The 25,048-nt window shown below is 34.6% G+C and overlaps 1 protein-coding gene across 2 annotated transcripts; it reads left to right on the top strand.

Annotated features, from left to right (window-relative positions):
• Positions 1 to 3,075: 3,075 nt before the first annotated feature.
• Positions 3,076 to 24,681, top strand: LOC134218471 (alpha-tocopherol transfer protein-like). Of its 2 annotated transcripts, none has more exons than XM_062697486.1 (2): positions 3,076 to 3,793; positions 23,622 to 24,681. In XM_062697486.1, the coding sequence occupies exons 1-2, from the start codon at positions 3,092 to 3,094 to the stop codon at positions 23,889 to 23,891; spliced, it is 972 nt and encodes a 323-aa protein (XP_062553470.1). In that variant the 5' UTR covers positions 3,076 to 3,091; the 3' UTR covers positions 23,892 to 24,681. The 2 variants fall into 2 exon arrangements, with proteins under 2 accessions (XP_062553470.1, XP_062553469.1); XM_062697485.1 differs by lacking the exon at positions 3,076 to 3,793 and adding an exon at positions 11,078 to 13,726.
• The last annotated feature ends 367 nt before the right edge of the window (positions 24,682 to 25,048 follow it).

Here is a 25,048-nt window from a genome sequence, read left to right as displayed (position 1 = left end):
AAAATTTAAAATTTAAAAATTAAAATTTAAAATTTAAAATTTAAAATTTAAAATTTAAAATTTAAAATTTAAAATTTAAAATTTAAAATTTAAAATTTAAAATTTAAAAATTTATAAATTTAAAAATTAAAATTTAAAATTTAAAATTTAAAATTTAAAATTTAAAATTTAAAATTTAAAATTTAAAATTTAAAATTTAAAATTTAAAATTTAAAATTTAAAAATTTAAAATTAAAAATTAAAAATTTAAAATTTAAAATTTAAAATTTAAAATTTAAAATTTAAAATTTAAAATTTAAAAATTTAAAATTTAAAATTTTAAAATTTAAAAATTTAAAAATTTAAAATTTAAAAATTTAAAATTTAAAATTTAAAAATTTAAAAATTTAAAAATTTAAAAATTTAAAAATTTAAAAATTTAAAAATTTGAAAATTTAAAAATTTAAAAATTTAAAAATTTAAAAATTTAAAAATTTAAAAATTTGAAAATTTAACTGGACTCAATATCAGTCAATGCCGTTGGTATTTTATAAGTCGAAATGGGGATTTCCAAACCCCTTCCTTTTTTATTTTCTTGTATGGAGCGTGATGACATGATAGAGACCCTTCCTTTAAGCCCTTACGAAATTAGTGTACGATCTCTACAAACTCTGGGGCTACTATGGATTTTTTGAATACTGCCAAATATGTCGATTTTTCATCTTAAAAGAAAACTCACGCTGCATACCTCCAAATCAAACAAATCATAATTGTAAAACATGATTTTGCTTAAGTAGAAATTATGATTTTGTCAACCCTATGTTGTGTTTGAAAATCAATTTTAACTAAGGTACAGTGGGGCAAGTGGGTAAAGGAAATCGTATATTTCATGTTCATCAAGTCATAAAAGTTGGATATTATATTGAAATTGATCATATTTATGACATAACGAATCATCTATCCAATATTTATATGCCTGCGAACAAGATCTTTGAAAAATACTTTTAGGATACAAAATATTTGGAAAACAAAAAAATCGGTTACAATTTTTCACTTGCCCCACATGTGGGGTAAGGGAAAAAATGATTTCAAAAGAGGATTTTTCAATATAAAAACACGTTTTCTGTTCATATATTTCATGCAAATGATAATTTTACGGAATAGAACATAACTGTGATCTTTTGTGATGCTTTTTGGCACTTCATGAAAGTCAAAGGGCACTAGAGTGCCTCCATTAAATGATTTTTATGTTTTTATGTTTTCTTTACTTGAATTTTATGAGATCTAATATCTCATCTCCATTTGTGTCTAACACTACTTTCTATTTCAGGTTTATAGTAAGTTAATGAACCTTGGCGATAATGCAGAGAAATTATCTTTGAAATATTCATCAAACCTGGAGTTATATTGTGTTTTATTAACAATCCACTTATGATTTCAGTAGAAGAGTCTACATTAATAAATAAATAAATTTTATGAATTTCAACTAAATAAATCATAATTGTTGATATATTTGCAATAGTAGTGATTCTTGTATTCAAGCTATATAAATAACAATTTTTTCACGAAATATTTATCAAACATGGATTATTTAAAACACTGACACGCTTGGCACTTTGGGTTCCTGATTTAGTATTACCACGTATCATTGTAATAACCAAAAGCCTTCGAATGAGTTCGAATTGGTATCTTTTGTTTATATACGCTTAATAGAAATTATTTGTGTTTGGAAAAATAGAGAAATGCATTCAGTGTCGGAAAATTTTCACTTGCCCCACCCATGGTAAAAAACAAGCAAAGCAATAAAATATTTTTTTTTAATTTTTTTGATGTACATATCAATATTTTTGTGGCTGGAATTCAAAACTACAAAGAAAACCAACTTATCAATGCACTAATTGAATGTGTTTTGGAAACCAACATAAAAAAATATTAGTATTTATTGACACGCAAAACAACTTGTGCAAAAGATAAACTTGAAAGGTTAATAAACTTTTACTCTCGCATGTTGAAATGGTTCATTATTTCATGTTTCACTTATTCAACGCATTGATTTGAATGGCCTTGTATGATTGTGAAGTGAAATTGAATAATTCTGTGCTTCATCAGTGAAATACTTGCGTTTTTTCACTTACCCCATTTACCCACTTACCCCACTGTACCTTATATCAATTGATGGATATTTCGAAATGAGCATGATAGATTTTGACCTTGGGCTTTGAACAGCGATTGTAATATTTCGTGGTAACCCTAACCTTACAAGAGCTGTGCTCTTTATTCAGGACAATAGATGTGCTCAACAGAAAAAAGATTCTGTTCGGTTTGGCAGTAACGTCATATGAACGAAATAAACTGAATAAAAAGAATAATAGTCGTTTAAAATTTAAAGATCGATCCTAAAGTAAGTACACTCCACCATTACGCATTTTTGTCTCAGGTAACCCCGGAGATCAGCAAAGGTACCCCCAGGGGTACATGTACCCCAGGTTGAGAACCGCTGCTGTAACGTATAGCTCAGGGTTTGCAGAAATCGCTCTCAATAGATAACAAACAACGATAAAAGAGAGGAAAAAATCTCTCCAAATCATAACAAGCCATGACTCATGAGCCATATTTTGAGGAAAGAAAAGTGATCGATAGAGCAATAACCATTTTCGCTCATCAACCATTACACTAAAAGTTGATTTGCTCGTGTTCCCCCATATTCTAGCCTTTTCATGCCGTTTCCAATACACACAAAGAGCAATACTTATGCAGATTAAATTCAACATGTTTCATCTGCTGTTTTATGTTCCTCATCACGCGTTAGATCTTTATCTAAGGTTACTGTTACTGGGTTTGAACTTATGTACCTATTTTAATTCTGTTCCGAAACCAAATGGTGAATCGCTATTTGTTTTGATTCTTATTTCCGGAACTCATATTAACAGAGAGTAAGTGTTACAACATATACAAACTGCTATAATCGATTCATGATCGACTGTTTGTTAAAAGAAGAGTGCTGCCAACAATGGGTCAGGCACCCTGCAGTCATTAACTGTTATTCATAAACCAATTACGTGCATCATTGCAACTTCAGTTCTTCGCGAAGTTTCTCAACGATCGGCTCTGAATGGAATCTGTTAAAAATGAGAAGTCATTTTCTAATGATGAGTACGTATGCTCTCTGGATCCAGAAAACCTAAGGAAAGCTAAAGAAGAGCTGCATGAGGATGAAAGCGTTCGAGAGTCATCAATTTCCCAGATGCGAGAGTACATTGCCAAGGATCCGCAGATCATATGGTGTCGAACAGACCACCTATTTCTGTTGCTATTCCTTCGAGTGCGCAAGTTCAACGTACAGGCAGCATGTGAAATGTTAAGAAACATGCTAATGGCCATCCATACTGAACCAGATTCCTTCAAACTACGACCAACAGAATGGGATACATTTATCGCCCAATCAATTGCGCTTCCCCTGGGTCCGGACGACAAAGGACGCATGGTGATACTTTGTCGACAAGGTCAAAGCGATGCCACAATGATCACAATGGAAGAAGTTATAAGGATGTCCATCTTGGTATTTCAAACATTCTGCTATATTGAAAGCTACCAGATAAATGGAGCGGTGCTCATAATTGATTATCAAGAAGTCAAAATGAACCATTTTGCATGTTGGACTATTCCGAAGTTGAAACTTTGGATATCTATTGTCAATAATGTTCTACCGATACGCCTGAAGGAAATTCACTTGATACATCTACCCAAGTTTGCTAATGTAGTGATTGAATTTTCTTTATCTATTATGAAGCCTAAACTGCAGGAGCGAGTTAAGGTAAGCTATTTGGTTAAATAAGGAATTGATTATCATCTGGTCCAGGACTTGATTATCATCTGTGAACACAGAAGCAACAGTGTGGAGCACCTAAATCCGTATTCCTAAAAAGCACTAAACCACTACATAGAGTAGAGTGGGGCAAGAGTACGCACTTAGTTTTCAATCGATCATGTGGCCCTTATGAAACAAGCTTCTGCATATCAAATCAGTGTCGATGATTCATATACTCTTCCTTTATGTTACCCAGTGGAGAAAATATTGAAATTATTGAGATTCGTTATAGTAGAACCCTTATTGCAAGACAAGTGAAAAACGCACTCTTACCCCACCGGTGGGGTAAAAGTGCGCATCGGGTGGGGTAAGAGTACGCATTTATCCAATCATATGCTTTAAGTAAATATTAACACAAATAAGAGTTAATAACATTTAATTGATCACCTGTCATAAGACGAGTTTAAACAATCCCATTGAATTCCACCACTTAATTGTATCCTGACAGATACGTATTTCGACCTCAACAGTAAGGCCGTCTTCAGTGTCTTGTACTTGACAATACGTATCTGTCAGGATACAATTAAGTGGTGGAATTCAATGGGATTGTTTAAACTCGTCTTATGACAGGTGAAAGCATTCCACTAAAAAGCTCAAAATAATTTTCTTATTTAATTGATGTTTAATGACCATATATTAGGGAATGTTTAACGATTACGTAACTCTTAAAGGGGGAGGGGGTCCTAAAAATGTGCACTTTCATACGAAAAACCATTGCTTTTTATAAATACAAAAAACTACAAAGGTAAAAATATATATCAGATTTCACGTGGCGTATACAAAGGCATTTTCCTTAAAGAAAGTCCACCAATCACGTAACGTAAAATTTGGCTATTTCATCACCCCTCCCCCCTTATCTTACACTATTTGTATGAATCCTCTAAAAATTATATGGATCGTCACACATCTCACAACCCCTCCCAGCTAAATGTTGCGTAATTTATGAATGTTTCTTTTGATTTAATGCAATTATCATTCAGATGAAATTGTGTTTTCGCACTATGTTTAGATATACAACAAGTCCTAATACAATTTCATTATTTCGCTTCAGTGCTTTGTTCGCTAAGTCATTTCTAACACCGAATTACTTCATCTTATCCTAAAAACTAGTGATAATTTCGAATTCTGTCCCTTTTTTCTTAGTTGTGGATCTTTACGCTTTGGAAGAAGTCTTATTTCGGCCGGAGATACGGGTTTGACATCATAACTTGAAGATTCATATGCGTACTCTTGCCCCACCCGTTCCTGCGTACTTTTACCCCACAGCCCCAACAATTATTCAAGTAATGGTTTTGACTTCTTGGAAAACCAACCGGATTGGTGTTCTGTACCATAAAGTACTCTATACAATAGGTTATCGAAATGGTATAATGATCACCTGATTGAACGTATATATGGTAATGAATTACTAGTTGCGGAAACCCAATTATTTTTAGCAAAATGACCAAAAAGTTAGCTAACTCCATATCTCCCTTGTTGTTTATTCAAATCGTTTACAATTACACATGATAATAGTTGGCCAGAATACCTGTCAAACTGATGCAGTGCTGCTAGTTTATCTTTTTTTATTACTTCAAAAAATCGAAAACGTCCTCTTACCCCACGCGCACTCTTGCCCCACTCTACTCTATGTGTAAAAACAACTAGAAAATTCGATCTAACAGAAAGTAAAAGTACTTAACAATACGATCGGCTGTATTATGTGAAATTTCTCTATACGCAATAACATCTAACCTGAGATGTTTCTCCTTTTTCGTTATTTAATTATTACATTATAGTCTCTCGCACACTTTTTCTCAAATTTGTTATTGTGAATTTAAAAAAGGCTAAAAAAGTCAGACTTAGCACGATAAATTTCAAAATTTAAAAATTCTAAAGGTTTAAAAATTTAAAAATTTTAAAATTTAAAAACATCAAAATTTCAAAATGTAAAAATTTAAAAATTTAAAAATTAAAAAATTTAAAAATTTAAAAATTTAAAAATTTAAAAATTTAAAAATTTAAAAATTTAAAAATTTAATTTTTTTGTGGTTTAAAATTCAGTTTTATTTCGTCGATCTATATACAGTTATTTACAATTGTAGTTCAAACGTTTCCAAAATTAATCTAAGTCTAATTGGCACATTAAAGCGTTTATATCAATTTTACCGTTACACTCGTTAACAAAGCCGATGTATTTTACAAGCAAGCGGAGAATCTCCACTCGTGCAGCACTTCTAATTCCTGGCAAAACAGGCTTCGCGAGGTCCTCGAATGACAATCTCCTCCAATTCGTGTAGCCGGCTAGTCTCTGCTGTAGGACCGTCCATGCCGGGCCGACACGAGTGCAGCTACAGAACATGTGATGGAGCGTTTCAGATACCTGTATGTCACAGTGTTGACAGTTCTTGTCCGCCACCCGTTGCATCATGTGCAGAAGCTTCCGATGCTCGATTTTCCCATTTCGTCTGTGAACACCAAGCGGAGCCAACGTTGATGAAAGGTACCACAGCTTCGACGTACCGAATGTAGGGGAAGGAGGGGCAATATGCCCTAGCTAAGCAAACACTGCTTTATTGTCTTATTTGTAATTCATGGGTATTTTTACATTATGTATTAGTTAAACAAGATAGCTAGTTGATGCCATTCAAAAATTGTCAAAAATCTCAATCATATTGATAATATTCACATTTCAAAAAAGTGGTGAGATTCTGTTGCCGGAAAACTCATGAGGCAAAACGCCTTTTAGCTGGCAGCTCCTAGGGAACGAAGCACCATGCGTCGGCGAATCAGCATTCTGGTATGGATAGCGGGTGGAGACGCAAGTACATTGTATGTTAGTGCCACTAGGGCGTTTTGCTTCGCCAAAATGTTAGATGTTTCTTCAAAATGTGGAAATTTTCGGTTTTTCCGACCTTCCCATACACTATTTTGAAACTTTTTTCGCCTAACCTACATAATTTTAGATCTACACACCTAAAAATAATCATGTAATTTTAGGTGCTGTGACACCGACATATACGAGCGTCATTTTTGACGTAAAATTAGGTGGTACTTTAATTTTACATCACAACTTTATTGACAAAAAAATTGATTGATCAGAACGAGAATCGAACATAAGTCCGCTGAGTGAGAGCCCAGCACGCTACCACTCAGCTATCTCCGTTTCTTGAAAGAGGGATGATCGAAGTAAAACTGGTTCCACGATTTGCACTGAACAAGTATTTCACTGCATCAAGTCATTGACTGCTTGTGCGTTAGGTGCGTTGCAACGGGTGCTGTGTTTAGGTTCCGTGACATGTAATTTTGAATCATCTGACATTGAAAAATATACGATTCTGTTTATGTCATGTGGTTTTGTGTCATTTTATTGAAATACATCACCTGTAATATTCATATATTTTTGGTGTGTAGTTTTGTTACGGACATCTTAATGGCAGTAAATATGAGGGAAACCACAAAAGGCGTTTTGCATCGGGGGGGCGTTTTGGGGCCTCTTCCCCTATTTAGCATTATCACCTGCTGGTGCAGATTCAGCCTGCGCAAGGACTGCAGCCACATTTGCTGTGAGAACTTGCCCGCCAGAGCATCCCAGTTGAGTGTGGTCATCAGCCTTATCGAGTTGGCGAAGGTAACCCCCAGAATGTTGACTACGTTGGCTGTTTGTAGCCACTGGGTACCAATTTCATAACCATCGAAAAAGCAAACATTCACTGCAACCGTTTTTCGCAAAACAATGAGTAATCCTGCTTTTGACGGAAATTGAGTAAAATTTCCATGGGAAGAAAAGGGAGGGCAATACAATTTTCCTCAGTCACTGAGTAGGTGAAAGTTGCGTGTATGCGAGAGAAGAGAGATGAGTTCCTCGTTGAACCCGAGCGACCGCATGGTTTCGAAGAGGAACGAGTGCCACACCCGATCGAAGGCATTCTCCCAGAGGGACGACAACGGATTTTTTTCATATGGAGTTTGGCAAGTATGACAGTACCCTCTGATTTGGCGCATAAATTTATACTCCAATGTCAAAATGCTCATATACTTACATAAATTGTCGTGGTATTTGTGAAAATTTGTATTGTTCACCGTTTTTTTAAGAGAGAGTGGTGTCGAAACCCGAACAGGAGAAATTGGCTAAATAATACTTAATTCTGTTATTGATACCTTACTCTGTTATGAACTAGCCTTGCATAAGAGGTAAAATACCAAAGGAATAATACCAAAAATTAATATGCACAATACTTAAAAATTTAGAAATTTAAAAATTTAAAAATTTAAAAATTTAAAAATTTAAAAATTTGAAAATTTAAAAATTTAAAAAATTAAAAATTTAAAAATTTAAAAATTTAAAAATTTAAAAATTTATAAATTTAAAAATTTATAAATTTAAAAATTTAAAAACTTAAAATTTAAAAAGATTAAAATTTTAAAATTTAAAATTTAAAATTTAAAATCTAAAAATTTAAAATTTAAAATTTAAAATTTAAAAATTTAAAATTTAAAATTTAAAATTTAAAAATTTAAAATTTAAAATTTAAAATTTAAAATTTAAAATTTAAAAATTTAAAATTTAAAATTTAAAATTTAAAATTTAAAATTTAAAATTTAAAAATTTAAAATTTAAAATTTAAAATTTAAAAATTTAAAATTTAAAATTTAAAATTTAAAAATTTAAAATTTAAAATTTAAAAATTTTAAAAATTTAAAATTTAAAATTTAAAATTTAAAAATTTAAAATTTAAAATTTAAAATTTAAAATTTAAAAATTTAAAATTTAAAAATTTAAAAATTTAAAATTTAAAAATTTAAAATTTAAAATTTAAAAGTTAAAAATTTAAAATTTAAAAATTTAAAATTTAAAAATCTAAAAATTTAAAATTTAAAATTTAAAATTTAAAATTTAAAATTTAAAATTTAAAAATTTAACATTTAAAATTTAAAATTTAAAATTTAAAGTTCAAAATTTAAAATTTAAAATTTAAAAATTTAAAATTTAAAAATTTAAAATTTAAAATTTAAAAATTTAAAATTTAAAATTTAAAATTTAAAATTTAAAATTTAAAATTTAAAATTTAAAATTTAAAAATTTAAAAATTTAAAATTTAAAATTTAAAAATTTAAAATTTAAAATTTAAAATTTAAAAATTTAAAATTTAAAATTTAAAATTTAAAAATTTAAAATTTAAAAATTTAAAATTTAAAAATTTAAAATTTAAAAATTTAAAATTTAAAATTTAAAACTTAAAATTTAAAATTTAAAAATTTAAAAATTTAAAAATTTAAAAATTTAAAAATTTAAAAATTTAAAAATTTAAAAATTTAAAAATTTAAAAATTTAAAAATTTAAAAATTTAAAAATTTAAAAATTTAAAAATTGAAAAATTGAAAAATTCAAAATTTAAAAATTTAAACATATAAAAATTTAAACATTTAAAAATTTAAAAATTTAAAAATTTAAAAATTTAGAGATTTAAAAATTTTAAAAATTTAAAAATTTAAAAAAAAACTATAAAAATTTAAAAATTTAAAAATTTAAATAAAAATTTAAAAATTTAAAAATTTATAAATTTATAGAGATATTCTTGTGAGATTTTTGTAGGATTTCCAAAGGATCTTCCGGAAATAAATTCCGACGATTTTCCTGAGGTGAATTCTCTATGGGAATGTCCAGAGGAGATTTTGATGTAATTTAAAGTGCGATTCATTGGAGGGATACCTGGGGATATCGAAATTTGCACTTTATATAACTCTGATTCTACCAGTCCAGGTGGTCCAGGTGGACCGGAAAGATTTCGAGTGAAAAGTGCTGCGTACAATACGCGAAGAGAAACTAGAATCGAATGAATCGCAATCCCATGAATCACGAGCTGTATCACGTGTACAAGGAAGAAAATATTGTAAATCGTATAAAAACGACAGACTTCAGTGCATTTAGTTCGAATATCGGTAAAAAGAATAGTGAACAAAAAAATTTAACAGAGAACCATATAGAGGCTGGCGACTTCGTGGAAGGCCACAAACAAGCTGGCTACACGCGGTGGAATCGGGAGAGCCTAAACGTTTGAGGCAACTGGAGGAACATCGCCCAAGACTTACGATTATGGAGCTCAGCGATACGCCAGGCATAGATGTATCGACTTTGTAGCAAACCAAGTATCTAGGTATCCCGGGGGATTTGTTGAAGGAATGTCCCGAGGAAGTACTGGGGCAATTTATAAAGGACTGCCTGTTTGAATCCTTGGGAGGATTTCCGAAGTAATGCCTTCCGAAATTTCAGAGAAATTCCAAGTAAATTTGCGAAGAAATTGCATGGAGAATTTCCAAAGAAACTCTTGGGGAATTTCTGATGGACTCTCTTGAGGAATTCTAGAAGTAACATCTAAAAGAATTACTGAAGGCAATTCCGGAGGTTTTATTGAGGGAGGGAATTTTTAGACGTACTATTGTGCAAATTTCCGGAGGAATTGATGAGGGAATTTCCTGGAAGAACCGGAGGAATTCCTGGGAAATTTCCTGAGTGATTTCTGGTGAAGAACGAGCTCGGTGGTCTAGTGGCTACCGCTTCTGCCTTATAAGCAGGAGGTCGTGAGTTCTATTCCAGGCTCGTCCCTTTCCTACTTTGTATTTATATCTTAGTTCTTTCTGTGTTTCACGTTCTACCAAAACGATTCCTACTGTTATAACCTTCCACACAATCCCAAAATCTCCCGTGGCACCTATGAGAGGTCGTAGAGTTCTCTGCATCTTTCTTAAGTAGGTGTCCAACTAACCATCCTTCCCCTTCCTCAGCATTCGCAAGGACGTGGCCAGGACAGATCTCGACTATTGGAGGGTGCATTGCTTCCATCTAAGAGATAGTGATTAGTCCCAAATCAATATCTATGGTAACGGATGAAAGTGATGCTACTCTCATACAATAGTCTTGGCTTGTACCACCTACGAATTTGTGCGAATTGCTAAATGCTAATGCAATGCTAATGCTAAAATTGATGAAGGATTGTTTTTAGTAACTTGTGGTTAAACATTCTTAAGGAAATTTCTGGTAGAGTTTCTGTGGAAATTTCTTGAGGATTTGATGAAGGAATTGCCTGAAGAATCCATACAGAACTTCCCGGAATATTTCATTTTTGAATTCAACATAAAACTCTGAAAAGAATTTCTGGAGGACTTCTGTCAGAATATATTGGAGAAGTCTGAAAGGGATTTCTTGGAAAAATCGAAAAAGTGCTGTTTTTTTTTAAGATTGGCACGATTTTGAACAAACATCGGGTGAATTTTTCCGGCAGGCTCACACGTGCAGCACTTTTTCGGTTTTGGTTTTTTTTATTTTAAAAATAGTTAGAGGCTTCAAAAAATATGGATTCTTTGGGAAAGTTGATCTTAAATAAGCCAAAGAATCGACTGAGACAAAAAAAAACGAGATACCATTTTTTACGAGATAGGTCATTTGCTTCCATCCTCAAAAATGTTGCGGTTTTTGAAAATATATTTCACTGGTCAAATCGCCCCAATGTATGCAATACGATGAGCCCTTACCTATTGGACACAAGCGCGGCGAACCCAGCAGCAGTTGTTTCCAAATGATATGGAAACTATAGGAATGTAATTCAAACCTGCTTAAATCGACTTATGCTGATTTTTTATGACAAGCACATAGGGGCTTGTAACCTTTTTATTATGGGGTAGATAAAATACTAATGAAGGGGTATAAAACGTCTTTGTAGTGGCACACAATGGCGTTTTGCCCAGGCACTTGCTAAAACCCATGTTTTCATGAATTTTCAAAAAGCTTCAATATAATATTTTTATATGACAACTCACAGGCAATGCATTAACGACTTTTTGGACTGCCAAATAACACAAAGTTTGCATAAATTACGTTGGAAAGTAATTAGTTATTTAAGTACACCCGATTCTTTTTTTACACGGGGGATGCGTTTCGTGTAAAAAAAGTTTTCAGTTCAAAATTTGAAAATCCGTGTATAAAAAGTTGAATGAATCATGCAAAATGGAGCAACTTTGCAAAAATTTTGTATGGGATTTTTTTTACACGGCCGTGTAAAAAAAATCCGTGTAAAAACAGAATCAGGTGTATTGTCTCAGAGGGAGCACATTATACATATAAATACTGATGAATATAATCGACGAGGTTGAGCAGTCAAAATGAAATGATTTCTAATTCCTCTCAGGGTTTCTTCTAGTATGCCTTCGTCAAAGTTTTGAATGCGTTCATAATTAACTTCCTTGCATCTCACGCTTTTATATAATTCTCATTGCTTTATTGAATCAACATGATGTAGGAGTTAATGGCTCATCACGCACCCGTGGGATTATACAACCATTACGTTGATTGAAGATGTTGACACGTGCTCGTTTCTCGCGCAGCATCTTTTAGGGACTCATTAATGCACATTTGCATCGTTTTCTAGGAATTATTATAAATAAACTTATTTAGTGAGGTTAAGTACAGTCATCCCAAGAAAAACTTTCATATGAAAATTCGACAACATCTTAAAAGAAACTGTTCAAATAAAAAGTTTATATTCTTAATTTTCCAAGCAAATTTAAGCCGGTTCGAAAAACACACACGGGTTTTACTGAATATGTCAACTTTTAAAAGTAGCCTATAGTAGAAGCGTCAAAAATCACACACAAAACAAAGCCATTACAAACTGTAAAATTCTCAGAATGATCAGTCTGAATTAAGTGTTTTGATAATAAGCAATTAAAACAAAAATTATAACCTTTGATAGGACCGATTTTATGATGCGCCTTTGACAGAATGTACTTTTGTTTTCTCAATTAACTTCACTGATACTCACGCTACATCAATAATTTGATACAGATTGAATAGCTTTATCTAGAAAAAAAGTTAATAGGAGAAGAAGGGTCAACACGCACCCATGATGCTAAACGACTTATATAGTTTGTGAATATTAATTTAAAACACCGTTGATTGTTGGTGATTTGAATCATTGAAAAAATGCTACACCGTCGAAAAACGCAAGGTGGCGGAATAGCGTACGTGACCCATGGCCATTTATCACACGGACGCATTTTGAACAGTTCTCCTCCACAACATTGTCCGTCTCTAGCAATATTCCATCTATCGGAACACGCAGATGTATCTACTAAAAAAGCAATTCCTTGCTAATCTAGTTATTCGCGGCACTTTCAAAAGATCGGTTCAAAATGAGCTCAGCGTTCCCGGGAATGGATAAAAAGCCACTATCGTACGACCAGTACGAATCCACACTGGATGCTAAAGACTTACGAAAGGCTGAGGAGGAGCTGCATGAAACTGATAACACCCGGGAATCAGCATTAGCACAAATACGAGAATTTATTGCCAAGCATCCGCAGATCATCCGATGTCGAACAGACTGCATCTTTCTGTTGAAATTTCTTCGGGTGCGCAAGTTCAACGTTCAAGCAGCTTGTGAAATTTTGGAAGCGTGGCTTATGGCAATTTCTATCGAAGCGGAGTTCTACGAAGTACGCCTGAACGAATGGGATAAACATTTTGTCAGTCAAGTTGTCCTCCCAGTAGGGCCGGATGACAAAGGACGAATGGTGGTAGTATGTCGATACGGTGTCCTAGATTCAAGGACGGTTACACCTGAAGAGCAAATTCGGCTTCTCAGCTTGGTACTGCAAACGTTTTTCGATGTTGAAACCTACCAGGTGAATGGAATGGTGGTATTGATGGATTTCCAAGCTACCACAGTGGCTCATTTCACAATGTGGACTGTTCCCAAGTTGAAAACATTGATAACAGCAATAAATGACATCCTTACAATACGCTTGAAGGAAGTTCATTTGATCAATCTCCCCAAATTTGCCAAAGTTGTGGTAGACATTTGCATGACTTTCATGAAGCCGAAACTGCAGAAGCGGATTAAGGTAAGTTGTTGTTGGGTTGGAGTTGGTTGTACAAATGTATACATGAAATTGTATATGCATTGTATATGTCTTGTTCATTTTTAATTAGAAAAGAAACTATGTTTTGGGCTCTGTTAAGTGGAATGTCTCTATCGGCTAGTAGAGGATTTTTTTTCCGATTGTGCACAACCCATGGGTCTAGTTGTGTTTTTGACTAATAACTTTTTTCAAATCAATATTATGCAGTGATATGAATCAACCAAATGCCGCCATTGCGTACGCGCCCCATCTCGAGGATGCATTACCAGAAGAGACTATACTGCCCATGATCGCATATTTGCGATTTTGAGTTATGAGTCTCATGAATTGTCTCCAAATTGTTAGCTCGTTCATCTAAGTTGGTGAAATATGAAAGTTTGTTTTGAAAATTGAGCATAGAGACCGCATAACTGTAACACCGGAAAATTATGGCACCTGTAGGCCATGTTCCTTGAACAAAAATTAACGCAATGAATCACATACAGTGGCTGGTTTCCTATCCGTCGCTTCCTAGAACCAGGTGCTAACGTATATGCGAAAATAGCCAGCATTAGTTAACCACCCTAAGTTTGTATGGTGAAAGACATCTAACGCGGGTTTTCCAAATAGTAGGAACTTTTCACGAAAAACTATTTGGTACCAGTTATGTAGGAAGGTGTCTGCTACTACGCCTATCAAATATTTTTTTGATTGAGGTGCTTAGTTTCTAGATATTAAACATTAGATGCCTTTCGCCAAACTGATTCCCAAAAGCTAACTCCTAGTGTGCCGCTGTAAGCACGCTCAAAGCAGGCGATTGATTGATTTACATTCAAATATCAATTGATGCAGATATTGCTGCTGATGCTACCAACTGCAAAAAGTGTTTGTGCAATTTTTGGATTAAAAAAAAATAGATTAACAAACTTATGCATATTACAAACTTTATCGTTCCATTTCCCCCATGCCTACTTTTGTGGATTGTTACAAATAGGCGATCATGGGCAGTATACTACACTGCCCATTTCTTTATTTATTTCTTTATTTCATTAAATATTCAGTATTATCTTCATCGGACTGTACAGTCTTAATGATGTTTGATGGGAAAAAGTCATGTTGAGCAACTCCCCATGTAGCTAACTCAATATGGCGTAAAAACTCCACATCTTTTCAACAACATTACAAGATAAGACAAAAAATAAAAACAATATACAAAACATTTGGCGAACGGAATACAAACATTCTATTCTAGGAAGTCCATGCAGTTCATATGATTCATCGCGTCTCGTCTCGTCCCGTCATTGATGAAATCCGAGGAATTAAAAAAAAAACACCAAGGTAGACGAATTCTCCACTATTGGGGTGTATTGACATTCACTCACATTTTAGTCCATGTTGACTGACTTGAAGCCTATGTTTGAAGGTTGCAGTAGATGTGTTGACGTTGAAGAGCTCGTCAAATGAAGTTGAAGCTCCTTGACATAAACCTAATTGGGTCATGTAATCCATATTCGGTGTTCCTGGCATTAAGTCTTAGAAACTTTCGTTGTCGAAGGATCCACTCCGGAGCATATAGGCATGTGTACCGGAGTCCATATTTCGCAAGCATAGTGAAGCAAATTATGTAAGATTAGTTGCAGTTTATCTTTTAAGATAAAATCCATGCTGATCCGGAGATATATGTGCTTTACACGACACAAACTGTATAGGGATGTGATGCGTCGATAGTTTTCAATGTATTGCTTATCGTTCTTCTTTTGCACTGGAAACATTACGTAAAATTTTCATGAAACTGAAAAAATGAGCACTGACTAAGCGAATGGATGAAACGTAGTGTTAACCGTAAAACCAATCTCTGGTTAACGGGCATCGTAATTTGCAGTGTCCAAGGCTAAGCAATTTTGATCTTATTCGCTTGAGCTTTCGAAGGCGTGTGTTACCCCACGGAAGCTTAGAACAAATTCAATTATGGTGCTGATAAAACAAAATACAGGTAAACCCAGAGTGTAAAATAATCGAAAATTTTTGGTGACGTCCACCTCTTTTCACTTGTCAGCTCACTTCCAGACACATTCATAGTCGGCTCTGGACTGGATTTAATATTCAATCCATTGAGTCATTGAGTATTTATGTACGTTCTACAAATTGATAAATTATCTGAAATATAAACAAGTTTTTAATGGGTAAAGTAGTTTATCTCATAGAACTGAATCCGATTTTCATCCACGAGGGACTTTCAACGGCAAACATCAAAATAAACAATGCTAATTATGTTTTTTCCTGCACATAGTAAGCACATTCAGTGACAGCCGAATTAATGAGTTGGTGGAGTAGTCGTCTGACCATGTCATTCTATGTTTTGAATAATCATGCGATGTTTGTTAAAATTCGGACTGAAATTGCTTCATGAAGGAGAATATTTTATGCTCTGGGTAAAACAATAAATTCGAGAGTGGTGTCATTTACTAACACAAGATCCAGTAGACGATTTATTTGAGTCAGGCCATGCAAGCCAAATCCATCAAGCAGAGTCCCACAAGCTTGAGAGATATGCGACTGCACACAATTAACGATAGATACATCCTCTTCTGTCATAGTCCAGACTAACCAGATTGGTTGTAATCACCAAGTTAAATCATATGATCATTAGCATGAAGATTTCCATAAACATACTAATGCATATCACAAACTTCATCGTTCCATTCCTCCCATGCTTTCATTTGTCGATTGTTACAAATAGGCGATCATGGGCAGTATACTACACTGTGATCCCATATCAGTCCTATATGAATTTTCATCATTTTCGAGCTAGAATCTGTAACGGTCATATTTATCATAATATTAACGAATGCAACTGTTAAATAGGAATGCTTTTTAGGAAAAGTCGAAAAAAATATCAAGCCACTTTTTCCCAAATGGTAAAAGTTAAGCATATGCAGTATTTCGAAAAAAAAAATCGTTTCAGGTGGTTCGAAACAAAATTCCGCGGAATTTGAGCATAGCGAAATCTAATATTTTGATTTAGTTTCGTAGAAGTACAAATAAATCGCTAGAAAAAACTAGCTTCTAAAGAAACAAATTTAAACTTAAACAAAACTGTCGTGTATTATCAAAAAAAATTTGGCTACGCCGCTGAACAAAATTATAAAACTGTTTTCATAACTTAATGTTATACAATTTTTACCTTTCGCGTATACTAAGTATATGTGAAGGCTATAGGATCGCTCTAAAACCGAACTTTTGATAGAAGGCTCGGAGACCCATAGTGTTATATACCAATCGACTCAGCTCGACGAATTTATGTGATGTCTGTATTTGTGTATGTATGTGTGTATGTGTGTGTGTGTGTGCAAAAAAATGTGAGACACACTTTTTTGTACTTTGACTTGTCCGATTTGCTTGCAACAGGTTGCATTCGACACGGAACCCTTCCTAATTTTTCGCTATTGAAAATTGGCGCAAGCGTTCCGGAGTTAATAAAAAAACTTGTTTTTCCCCATTTTTTCCAAGGGTCTTCTCTTGGAATTTTTTGCCTTTCTCGTATACTAAGTATACGTAAAGGCTATAGGATCACTTCAAAACCGAACTTTTTATAGAAGACTCGGAGACCCATAGTGTTATATGTCAATCGACTCAGCGACTCAGACGAATTGAGGTGATGTCTGTATGTGTGTGTGTGTGTACAAAAATGTGAGACAGCATTATCCGATTTGCTCGCAACAAGTTGCAATAGACGCGGATTGCGGTCTAGTTGTTTCCTATTAAAAATCGGTCATTGCGATTCAAAGTTATTAGAAAAACATTGTTTTTTTTGCCAAAGGTCCCCCCTTGGGAAATTTTTTTTCAAAAACGATTTTTTTTGGGATTGCAGCAATGCATTCAAATGACTGCAAATGAATATGAATTTATGGAAAAATTAAAATCTATCCCCCTAAAGTGCTATTTTGACCTCTCTTATGTGTTTTTCTTATTTTTTTTAATGCGCGAGAAAGGCACCACCAACGCTAGGTAGATTGATCTGGGTTTTTTTTTCCAAAATCGAAATTTTTCTCCAAATCTGCGAAAAATACGTTCAAATGAACGCAAATAAATGTGATATGGTGGAAATAACTGAATCTAAAGTGCAATTTTGACCATCACCATCGCCGCTAGGTATATTATTCGGGGTTTTTCTATTCATGCTTTCTACATAATCCCATTCTGAGTCGACAAATACGTGTTTAGTTTTTTTTTTCTATAAAACGTATTCAGTGTTTTGTTAGAAATGTCTAACAGAAAATGAAAAGTATCTTTAACTATTCTTTCTAATTTTTTTAAAAAGCGACTCAGATCAGGCGTCAGAAGCCAGGCTCAGAGTGTATATGTAATCAGATTAGTATAACTTTGTCAAAGAGGCAAAGCTGTGGCGTGGATTCCTAGGGCCCTTGTGAAGTCTTTTAGAACGCTTCTTTCTTATCAAAGGACGATTTCTTCACCATCGCTTAAGCCTCAAACCAGGATTAAGTGGATGGGTAAGCACCGCTAAGAGTTAGGAAGACCCTAAGGAAAACAAAATGCAACATTTTACGTTCAAACAACAATTTGAATCTTACTTAAAAGTTAAGCATAGTTTCAAAGCTAGAATATATTTTCCGTTAATAATTATTAAACTAATGATATCTATAGAATAAACTTACAATCTAGTTTGAATTCAATATTCCAGCAACCGATTCCATCACAACTCTAAACTTGTCCAAGCTAAATTTATTGCTCTCGTGTGGAAGTATATGGCATTACCACACATTTAATTGCCAGTTTTGCCAGTTTCATGAAACCTATCAACTATTCTCAACAGTCAATGGTGAATCATCGAAACATACTAACAGCCCCCAAGATTTAAATTTAAATTTTGTGATATTCTTTGACTATTTGCACAATATGAGTGCGGAATCGATCGTGTTGCTGCTGATCACGGGACGTCAGCTAGTCCGGGAGAAAGCGAAGTGAAAAAAAAATCTGCCTCGCAGACCAGAAATTTGTTTAATCAGTATGCCATCGATCGTGTTGATGCTGATCACGCCAGCTAGTGCGGAACTAATGTCTGCGTCGAAGAGCACAAAATTATTTAGTGCAGAATCGATCGTGTTGTAAAAGCTTATTAAACGAAGCACACGGATTTTTCGTTGGATTGAAACATGGTTTTCATCTTCGAGTTTTCAAAATAACTTCGTTTTAAATATACAATAAATATTTAGTCGCTTACTAGCAATGTGACTTCACATGAATTACCTTTTCAACTAACCAACGATTCCTTTCCCGTGGCGCTCAAGGAGATGCAAAGCATTCCTCGGTCTCTTATAACAATGAGTGTCAAACTAATTTTCCTCTACTAATTCTAAATTGGTTGTAAGGACGTGACCGGCTTATGCTGTCCATAGCAGTTGTTTCTTGCACTCAATTGAAGTCGGTTGAGGATAAAAATTTGGCAACAATTTTTGCATGCCTCATATGCCTTCATTTTCTGGGTTTGAGTTAGCTCAATACTATTAAACCACGATGATAAGATAAGATGAAGTATGCTTCAGCATAATCACATAATTCTTAAGTGAAATAAGGTTTTTAACAGACTTTGAATCTAAATACAAAAAAAAATCCCACAATTTCTAAACGTTATACAGGGAAACTGCTCCTGGATTTCATCTCATGGCTCCGATGTTCATCCCATCAAAATCAAAGCAATGGAAAGGTATTTGATTTGTTTATCATATTTTTGATTTTTTTTTTCTGCAGTGAGTACGCACGTTGACAAAAAGAAGCGACAAAATTAGTGCCGTATTTCTTTGTTTCGCGATGCGATGAATATATGTTCAGTGAGATGGAGAACGGGGCGAAGGGGTCCTCCTTGGCCGTGCGGTAAGATGCGCGGCTACAAAGCAAGACCATGCGGAGGATGGCTGGGTTCGACTCCCGGTGCCGGTCTAGACAATTTTTGGCTTGGAAATTGTCTAGACTTCCCTGGGCATAAAAGTATCATCGTGTTAGCCTCATGATATACGAATGCAGAAATGGTAACCTCGCAGTTAATAACTGTAGAAGTGCTTAATGAACACTAAGCTGCGAGGCGGCTCTGTCCCAGTGAAGGATGTAATGCCTACGAAGAAGAAGAAGAAGAAAAGATGGGGAACGGAACAGTTCCCTCTACTTACTGATATAAATCTGAAATGATAAAACATTTATCAGACCCGGGAACACACACTCCACGATGAATTCCTTTGACAGCGGCACAAATGATAGAGTATTTATTGCTTTAACGCCAATGGTATATAAACGGGAACGCGACAATTTATCACAAGCTACTTCTTCGGTAACTTTAATTCTATTGGTCGAAAAGCAGTTATCTAACTTTGAAGTCTCGAAAGTAAATCTATATTTCGTTTCGTTTCGTTAGGAAAAAATGTTTTATCGCATACCCTTAGTAAAAGGACTGCATATGAGTTCCTTTTTCCTTGATAATGGGTCTCATATGCAGTCATTTTCGACATGGGACAAGTAGGCTTGATGTTTGCTCCTCATTTTCTCCATTTGATGTTGTTTCATATGGGACTAATTTGAGATCATAAGTAGTACAGTAGTTTTGGCAAATATATTTTACATAGACCTATCTACAGGGGATAGACAAAAAGGTTGAGATAGGAAAAATTTTGTCGATATTTCAGCATAATTTTGCGTAAAATTCTCCGATTTTCATAAAACCGGGACTACCAGATGCGGACTCTGTTCACGTATTCTACAGGGTGTTCAAGCCCAATGTACATTTTCTGTATTAGTATTGGTGTTAGCGTTAGCGGTATATATATGCTATCGGATGTGTGTGGTGTTGACATTCTGTCACTTGTTTGTTTATTACGCGCGTTGAAAATGGATTGGGGCATCGTAAATAGCCGTTTTTAAGTGTCAAAATCATTGCGGCGTACTACAAAACTGAGGTTTTGGGGACGATGGATGCCCCCAGTGGCCCGGTGCTTAGACGGAGATGAGTCCTATACGTGTTCCAATAGGACGATAACCCTTTATGCACGGAAATTGCGATTTTAGCCTAATATGGGGACAATTTCATCGACTTTTTGGACAAAACTTTGCGACCTCCCTGCATCTCGGATTTGAACCCTTTTAACTTTTTTGTTTGGTCCTTCATTATGTTAAAGTTGTACGAATACAAGGTCAGTAATTTGGACCAGCTCAAGACGTAATTCTCAAAATTTGGAACGAAATGCCCATGCAGACCGTGCGTGCCGCTTGCGATGGGTTTTAGAAACGTTTGAACCTCGTGAAGAAGTACAAAATAGAGGTGATTCCAAAAGAAATGTTACAAACGTTCCTTATAAGCAATACTTCCAATGAAATGCAATCGGGAAAAGAAATAATTTAATCTCAATTTTTAAACATTTTTCGAAAGTGTATTCGAACTTATTCAAAATCTCGGCATGGCCTTTGGCAACCGAAAATTTTCTGAGTTTTCCGAGGGCATGTTAGAAATGCACGTTTTCTCCTGTTTGTCATTTTATGTGACCTTTTCTTTCAATCATCATGTTTTGTGCTTGCTCCAAGAACTAGAACTGTTGCTGGCTGTAGGTTGAGAATACATAAAAACATAAAAAATTAGCAGAGATATGACCATTTCCGTAAAAACGGTTCCTGAGATATGATGAAATGATAACAGATTGAAATAATGCGAATATGGGTAATTGCTTTGCGAGACGATGATTACAGAAACACTTCCAGGATAAGTATCCACTGTCCAAGTAACCATGGAGCTATATACGCTTGCAAATAATACAGCCATTATTATAATATATAAAATAATGTTTCATTACTTTAACATGTTGAAATAAATCATAAGTAATGCATCGCTGCATTCGTGATGCTAAAATATTGTATCGTTGCCTGACAGTTAATAAATAAATGCATCTTTACATCGTTAAAACTGATCTAATGCAATTAGCATTTAATATGCTGCTCTGTGATTGATTACATGCAATAATTAATGCTTGGTGGTTACTTGGGTGCCTTCCCTTTAGCAGGTTCCCGGGCTTTCGAGGGGGGGCTGGTTTTGGAACCTGTAAGCATGCATATATGGTTGTTAAATTTCGTGTTTTTCTTAGGCGATGAATATAGAGTTTATATTAAAGATACATTTCGAGGACTGTAAAATTCACAGGCCAATTTTTAACAGGTTCCGGGTCTTCTGTGAAAGTGACATCTTTTCAGGGTGTATGGTTAATCCATGACCGTTTTCACGAAAATGGCCATATTTCTGCGTATACCTGAAACTTTTGGACAATATTGGGAGAACTTGTTGCCAATATAGGATATCATGCTTTTTCAGCCCATGAAAAGTTGGTGTATTATTCACTATAAAAAGTATAAATGCTAAAATAGTGTGATTGTTATCCGTTCATGTGCTAAAATAGGTAAGTTGGTTCAAAAAAATAAGAAAATTATTTTGAGCTTTTTAGTGGAATGTTTTCACCTGTCATAAGACGAGTTTATACAATCCCATTGAATTCCACCACTTAATTAAGTGGTGGAATTCAATGGGATTGCATAAACTCGTCTTATGACAGGTCAAAAAAATAATTTAGGCAAAAGAAAAACTCTTGCACAGCCAGCCTGCTTAAATGGTTGCCAAAAACCGAGTCAAATTAATTTTTTATTTACGCAAGTTTATTGCGTTTATCAGTTGAAGAAGTGCATGTATCTAGCATAATGTAACTAAAATATACTTGATACACTTTTTAATAGAAGCAGTGGTAATTCAAAACGATGTATTATCGCTGAATTATTGATTAATTTGCGTGATGAGCCAACGTTACATCCTAGTCTAACATTACATCTCCCTACCTACATATAGTAGTGGTAGGCGACGGTTGGGTTCAATCCATACTTATTCGCGGTCACGGCTACAACGATTATCACTAGTATGGGATTTCCGTGTCGAAAATGTCGTTTTTCGCACAAATGAGCCGGTCGGAAGACGAAGCGTGAGGTATGACGACCCACAAAAAGGAAGACGTAAGTTAGCAATTTTGTGGTAATGTTTTGATCAAAACAAATGAACCGGAGTGTTGTTGAATTTGCTTTTATTTCTCGTCGGTTTATTTCCCCACGAAAAGCAGCCATCGACGCTAGGAAGACGACATGAGACGTGACAAATGGCTTGGTCAGACATTTTTCGTTTAAGAAGATCACTTCTTCTTCCTCTTCAATGGCTCAACATTCCAACTGGAACTTTGCCGGTTTTTCAACTAAGTATTCTATTTGCATTTCCTCAGCTATTAACTGAAAGTTTTTCTATGCCCGCCATTGCATGAATTTGAATATGCATCTTGTGTGGCAATATGCTCAGGGTTTCGAGAAAGTTTCCATTCCAAAAACATACTAGACCGAACCGAGAATCGAGCTCGCCATCACCGGATTGGCAAACCTACGCCTTTGCTCGCAAGGCTACTGGAGACCCCTTATCGCACATTTACAATGAATAATTGTTCTCAAACCCACATATACAAAATATGGGAAAGTTTAATGTTTGATTTAAAATGGATCAGGTGACTTTTCATTTTATTGTAACTACTACTGTCATATGCTTCTCGTGAAGTCAAGTAAGAGTTACTGGAGTTACATTGAAGTGGTTCAATAATCAATTGAAATATGTACTGCCGTTATACGCATAATTTTCCCATGTACATAAGAATCGTGGGACAAATATGCGTATGACGGCTGTGTAGTGCTAACTCGTCTTATGACAAGTACGCTAATATTTAGTATATTCAGTTCAAGAAGTTGTAACACATTATTCAAAATATAAATCAGTACCATAAAACGGTTTGAAGTAATAAATATTCTTTATGTCTTTTTTCAGTTTCACAAATCTTTGGAAGAGCTGAGAGCAGCCGTAGACAATTCCGTTCTGCCAACCATCTACGGGGGCCAACTATCGCTGGACGAAGCCAACGACCGCTTCCGCAAACGGGTCGAACAGGAACGTGATCGCATTCTTTTGCTCAACGAGTTTGTCTTCGATCCGACAATTCCCAACCCAAATGCCACGAACTACAATCGTTCCGGGCTGCATAGTGAGATCGCCAATGAGGCCGTTATCGGCAGTTTTCGGAAATTGAATGTGGACTAAGCGGTGGATTCGTGGGCTATTACTTAATCGACTTGAGGCTGGTGCACCGGAATGATACTAAAGTCAACTTATGCTTCGGATCCGATATTCCTCCGTTCATTTCATACGCCCAATCTAAGTAACCTTGGCAATGTTAATAACATTTCTGGCCTTTTGTGTTATAACAACCGAAATTATCGAAACCTCACCAAACGCGTGCCGTCTGTAAATTGGGCTGTCGCTGCTCTGCTAAACCGGTAGCCTTGACGCGTGCGATACGGCCGAGAAACACGCATAGGAAGGGGCGTCCCTCATTGTTAGGCGTTGAAGCGCAGAAGACTCAACTAATTCATCAGCCTTTCTTTGAGTGGAAACGATGACAGTTTCGCAAAAATAGTAAAAGATGAAATCATCTCTAGTTGTCGGTTGCAGACTTACGTTGCACGGTGGGGTGGTTGCTTCCATCTGACAGACTGAAAATATTAAGTTGGGCTTTATTAATGCAGACACCATTGAACCGAATACTTTTTGATACGAAGAAAATTGATAACGTCGTTTGACGGAACCACGTCATCTGTTTAAACATCGGATGTTTATTGGTCTTGGTCTGGGAGGTAGAGGGGTTTATTTAATTTGAAGGAGTAGACTTTAAATTGACGTTTTATATTTATATATTGTATATTGTAAACACGTTATTGAAATTTACCCTATTTAGATCATAACGAGGATGCTTTTAGCAATAGCAAAATTTTTTAGCAAAAATATGTACAAAAACATATAGATATGCACAAAATAATGACTGGGAGATTCATTTATGGACTTTAAATATGTACTGAAAGAAACTCCTTATGGTTTGAAAACAACACTTCTGAGTTCTGAATTCATTTCAACAGGGGATAATCTAGTGTGAATAAAAATCAGATCCGATGTTATTTGTTACTTTCGAACTATTTTTCTAATCATGCAAAACAAAAAAGATTTATGTTGAACAGAGAATTTGCTAGAAAAATAAAAAAAAAACGTTAGAAACAATCAATCCAAGAACGATCTATATAGTGGCGAAAAAATCCCTAGTCTCAACTAATACTTTAATGCGAATTGTTGTTGCAACGAACAACTTTGACTTGTACAGTGAACTCTCCCAAACTTGATGTTCTGTAACTCGTTATTTTCCGTAA

Source organism: Armigeres subalbatus, chromosome 2 (assembly GCF_024139115.2).
Source record: "Armigeres subalbatus isolate Guangzhou_Male chromosome 2, GZ_Asu_2, whole genome shotgun sequence".
NCBI classification, from domain to species: domain Eukaryota; kingdom Metazoa; phylum Arthropoda; class Insecta; order Diptera; family Culicidae; genus Armigeres; species Armigeres subalbatus.
Note: the sequence above shows the minus strand (reverse complement) of the source record. Positions and strands in the feature narration are given on the sequence as shown.

What these genes read in the sequence shown, in the direction of transcription:
- LOC134218471 (XM_062697485.1), top strand. Translation starts at nt 13,016, where the DNA reads ATGAGCTCAGCGTTCCCGGGAATGGATAAAAAGCCACTATCGTACGAC. An exon ending in AACTGCAGAAGCGGATTAAG is followed by an intron (nt 13,727 to 23,621) that starts GTAAGTTGTTGT and finishes GTCTTTTTTCAG; the next exon opens with TTTCACAAATCTTTGGAAGA.